We start from the raw sequence: 5118 nt of genomic DNA on the forward strand, positions 1-5118 counted from the left end.
ACCAAGAAATAAAAAAAAAAAAAAAAAAAAAGAAGGAAAAGGTATAGCTTACCCCTCAAAACAATGGGCAACAGTCAGAACCCACTTCTTGGCAATGAGGACACAGCCACAAATGTGTCCACTGGGCTCACTCTGCAGAGAGCACTGCCAAGGCCACCTTCCAGGGCGACTTGTCCGACCCCCAAGGATCCTCTTGTTCATTCGGGCAGCAGGGCGGCGCCCACAATCTGCCAAGAAGCAGAAGGCTCGTGAACTGCCAACCACTCCGGCTAACCCCAGCCAAATTCTTAGCTCTTCCAAACAAGTGATCATTTTCCCCCACAGCCAATCCAGTTAAGTTCCTATCCCACTGCTACCCCACCAATTTTCTCACCTTCTTTAGTACACAGAAGAGAGATCTTATTTCTGCTGGGACAAGACTGCCTAAAAGTGGAAACATAAAATAGCATGACACCGAATCACATATTTCTCATTCGCTTCAAATATTTTGCCAAGGAAAGGTAAGACATAGATTCAACTGTTAGGGGAAGTCATACTCTTTGAGAAATAATTATTTTTGTTACAGGAATTTCCAAGGCAGAACTGTTGTCAGGTATCACGTTGGAGGCATATAGAGATAGTGTACTTTCATTTATTTTAGCTTCCTTAATATCATAATAACATAATTTCATACTTGTAGGAAGAGAAATTATTTTTAAAATATTTCCACATCTTGACTAATGAGACTACCCACAACACTGACTCAAACTATGTATGATTCTTAAGGTAGGAAAAGGGTGAGGAACTAGGCTATTTCTTAAAATCTTTGGTAAGGATAGAGCATGTCAGATGGTTGTGCGTATGGAGAAGGAAATGCTCCCTCCCCAAAATTAAGAAATTGTCTAAGAAAAACAAAATATCGCTCAAAAAATTTAAAGAACAGGTAAAGGAATGGAATATTGAGATCAGAAAAATCTTACCCAAAACTGTCAGGGTTAAATTATGAGGAGTTGGCAAGAGGAACAAGGAACTAAATTGACTCTATATAACACTAGATGGCATGAGCAGAGCTAATATATAGAAATTACAGGGAGTGTGATTCAGGAAAGGAAGAGGTTTTTGGTTTGGTTTTTTTTTTGTTTTTTTTTTTTAATCTCAGGGAATTTTGAATCCAAGAACATGGTCTGTGTTCAAGGTTCTCTCAATGTGGTTGTGCAAGAGAATTCAGATTGGTTAAATTTAATCACTAAGTTCTTTTACCAGCCATGAAATAGTTATTCACAATGTAAGTGAAAGTGAAAAGAAAGTACTTTGAGACACACTAATAGTGTGATGTGCTCAGAATCCTAAATCTCTCAGATTAAAAAAAAAAATCCCTAAATATGTTACTTTCACTTTCTTACAGCTGAACTCAAACTCTCCAATCCTCCTGCCTGAGCCTACAGAGTGCTGGGATCACAGGTGTGTATCACCACATTGGGCTATGATGACATGATTTTGAGGGAGGAACCTTATACGTTCAAGGCTACACGATATGATTTTATTTTGTGTCCATTCTGTTCTTGTCCATTCCAAGCTTTTAGTTAAGATTACTTTAATTTCCTCTGCTAATTCCATGTAGCATCTATAGGAAATTCAGACATGAATGAGACTTTATTTTAAGTAGGATATGAAAAAACCCCAAGATTAGAAAACAGGCACCTTCTTGTAATCATGATATGTTCTGTAATTATGATTAAAGAAAGCTGTAATTAGCCAAAAGAAAAAAATCTATGCCTCGAAAGAAAAAAATAAACCATTGTTGAAAGACCAATAGACATTCCATGGAAGTTCTTTCTTGATGTAATAAATTTGGATTATCTTATGTTAAAAAAAAAAAAAAACAGAAGGAAGACCCCGCTGATAAAACTCTTGCCTCACAATGTGACTTCACACAGCTTTTATGAAACAGTTCTTACCCGGGTACCAAAAGTTTGTGCAGAGTGGTCCCCCTGGCATTCTCCCAGTTGGAGTGTAACCTCAGCCACGGCTGGTTTTCCTCCTCTTCTGGTATTGACTCCGTCACAGATGGTTGTCTGATATAAGGCAAACACTAGGTAAACATTCAAAGTAGAATGATCTCTGAACAGGTAATATCAGTGTTTAACCCTCATCCTCTTTCAAAAAGAAGCACTAAGTTATAAATCAGTATTTCAAGATTTCTAGATTAGGAGAGATTTGCCAAGAAACACAATTAGCAGGAGAAGAAGTTATTAAAAGTCAACAGAAGTGGGCTGGGGATTTAGCTCGGTGGTTCCGCTGCCTGCCTTGCAAGCGCAAGGACCGGAGTTTGATCCCTAGTACCAAAAAAATAAATTAAAAGAAAAAGAAAAGGAAAATAAAAGTATACAGAGGTAATAACAACCCAAATTATTGGAACTGTTTTAGTCATTCTCCCTCCTAGCTGACACATACTTGAACTTCATGAGGTGCGAGAATTCTAATGTAAACAATGTACGAGTTCCAACACCCCAAAAGTATGAACAATTTTAATGAAGTGAAATACAATTTATTTAGCTGGTTTCTCTTGTCTCCTCTTTTCTTGCCCTTTATACTCTATTTTAATGATACCTTTTTAAAAAAAGAGAATCAATGGTCATTTAATATCTATTTAAACAGTAGGAAATTGTAAGTGGATTCTTAAAATATATTGTGAAATCTTCATGCACAAAATTATGAATTACTAAATAATAATGAGAATTAAGTAATATTATCCTATTCTTTATGCTCTCACTCAATTTCCACAAACACTTTTCTCTAGACAGTTCACTCCATTGCTCAAGAAGTGTGGTTACACTGAGATCATGCCCTATTTGTTGTTCTATACCTTCCTGATTTCATTTAACATGACGTCCCTCAAGTTCAACCAGATTTTCTCAAATAGCAAGATTTCTTTGTTTTTTAAACTGAATAATATTCTAGAGTGTGCATCTGTGTTCATCGTGTTCTCTTTATCCATTCATCCATCAACAGACACTTTATGGACAGATTGTTTCTATATATTTACTACCTTGAATAATGCTACAATGTACATAGGAGTGCAGATAATTCCTTGAGCAGTGCAGATAATTCACTTCCTTTTGTTTTTGTTTTTTTTTATTATTGAGTTTATTGGTCATTTCAGGTATACAGTACAGTTACATTCATTATTGGGATCTTGTACCTCTACATGACAGGTCTTGGTTCTCATTTTTTCCCTTTGTCCCTGCCCTCCCTTCACCCCTCCTCCCCTCCCCATTTGCAAGCACTTCATTTCTGTTTTTTCATTTTCTCCTATTTTTTTCTTTTCCCTTTTTACCTTTCCCCCACCCTTCCCACTTTCCCTACACCTTTAGCCCTTTTCTTCCTATTTCACATTGTTCACCTCCTTTTGTTGAACAACCAGAATTAGGGTTAGTGGATCATATGGTACTTCCATTTTTAATTTTTTGAGAAATGTCCATACTATTTTTCAATTAACATCCTAACTGACAGATATATAACCATTCCTTTTCTTCATATTCTCATCAACACTTTTGATTTGTTTGTCTTTTTGATGGCCATCATTTTAACAGGTATGCTGCAATATCTCATTGTAATTTTAGTTTGCATTCCGCTAATGATTAGCAATATTGAGTAGCTTTTCTTATAATTGTTGGCCATTTCTATATTTTCTTCTGGGAAGTGTCCATTTAAGTCCTCCGTCTGTTTTTGTCCAAATTATTTGACTTTTTGCTATTAAAGTATTTGATTTCTTTGAATATCTTGGATATTAACCTCATCATATACATGGGACTTCTTCTTAAAATAATCTTAGAAATTGTAAAAGTAATAACAAAGATTACACAATGAAAGTGTATAAACAACTATGGTAAGTAGCATTTGAGCAGGCTTGCCAAACTTTTTACATAATTCATGCATACATAACCCTCGTTTTCTAGTCTGTACACACTGCTCTATGTGCTGTCAGTGTGCCATCACGTGTCACCTATTTTTATATGACAAACACTAAAAGACTAACTTGTTTCATCTGCTATAATTCTTTCAACAACTCTGTGAAATAGACTTTAGTATTATTCCCCCATTTTGTTGATGAAAGAATAACTTCCTGTGCTCACCGAGAAAACCAGTGATAGAGCTGGTAAATTAAACCAAAATTATCTGGTGGCAGACTACCACTCCCACTCCTCTGCACTGTGGACACTACACGGCCCACTCATTAACAGCCCTGGACATATTTTCTTGATACTGCAATGATTCATTATGTGGGTGATGGTGCATTTGTTTAACCAATTGACTATTGATGCACATGTAGATTGATTCCAATTTTTGACTAAAACAAAACAGTAACAGTTAATAGTCTAAACATTTACCTTTGTCTACATGTACAAGGATAAATTTGGAATAAATTTTTAGAAATGAGCAGGGCATGGTGGCACATGCCTGTAATCCCAGAACTCTGGAGGCTGAGGCAGGAGGATCGCTGTGAGTGGAAGACCAGCCTGGGCTACATAGTGAGTTCCAGGTCAGTCTCAACTACATAGTGAAACCCTGTCTCAAAAAAAAAAAAACAAAACATTTTTTAAGAAATAAAACTATCAAATCCAAATTTAAATATTTGATTAATATTATGAATTTGCTTTCAATTGCCAATATGTATCAATAATACATGTTTGCACTTTTTAATTATTAAAACTCAAATACACAAAAAACTCAAAAATCAGATCCCCCCCAAATTTCAAGACTTATCTCAAAGTGGGCATCTGAAATGAACAGGCATTTTTCAGATGAAGAAGTAGAAATAGCAAATAAACATGTGAAAAAATATTCACCACTACTGGTCATTTGAGAGATGCAAATAAAAACAACACAGATTTCACCTCACCCCAGAAAGAAGGGCTCCTATCATGAAATTAACCAATAAATAAATGCTGGTGGGACTGTGGAGGAAAGGGAACCCTTCTCCACTGTGGGAGTGCAGACTGGTGTAACCACTGTGGAAATCAGTATGGGGACACTTCAGAGAACTAGGATTAGAGGTCCCATTTGACCCAGATATTTCCCTGCTGGATATCTTCCCAAAAGAATTAAAAGCATCATGCCACAGACTACTATATATAT

The 5118-nt window shown here is 36.1% G+C and overlaps 1 protein-coding gene across 1 annotated transcript in view; it reads right to left on the reverse strand.

The window, feature by feature from the left end:
• Corin (corin, serine peptidase) overlaps positions 1-5118 on the reverse strand; it is a 243289-nt gene that overhangs the window by 17135 nt on the left and 221036 nt on the right. Inside the window, exons 16-18 of the mRNA XM_019209977.2 lie at positions 1938-2054; positions 374-423; positions 53-227 (exon numbers count right to left, since the gene is read on the reverse strand). Coding sequence (XP_019065522.1) covers positions 53-227; positions 374-423; positions 1938-2054 — 342 coding nt within the window. The remainder of the gene's footprint in view (positions 1-52; positions 228-373; positions 424-1937; positions 2055-5118) is intronic.

Source organism: Fukomys damarensis, unplaced genomic scaffold (assembly GCF_012274545.1).
Source record: "Fukomys damarensis isolate Sample0158 unplaced genomic scaffold, DMR_v1.0_HiC HiC_scaffold_35, whole genome shotgun sequence".
Taxonomy (NCBI): domain Eukaryota; kingdom Metazoa; phylum Chordata; class Mammalia; order Rodentia; family Bathyergidae; genus Fukomys; species Fukomys damarensis.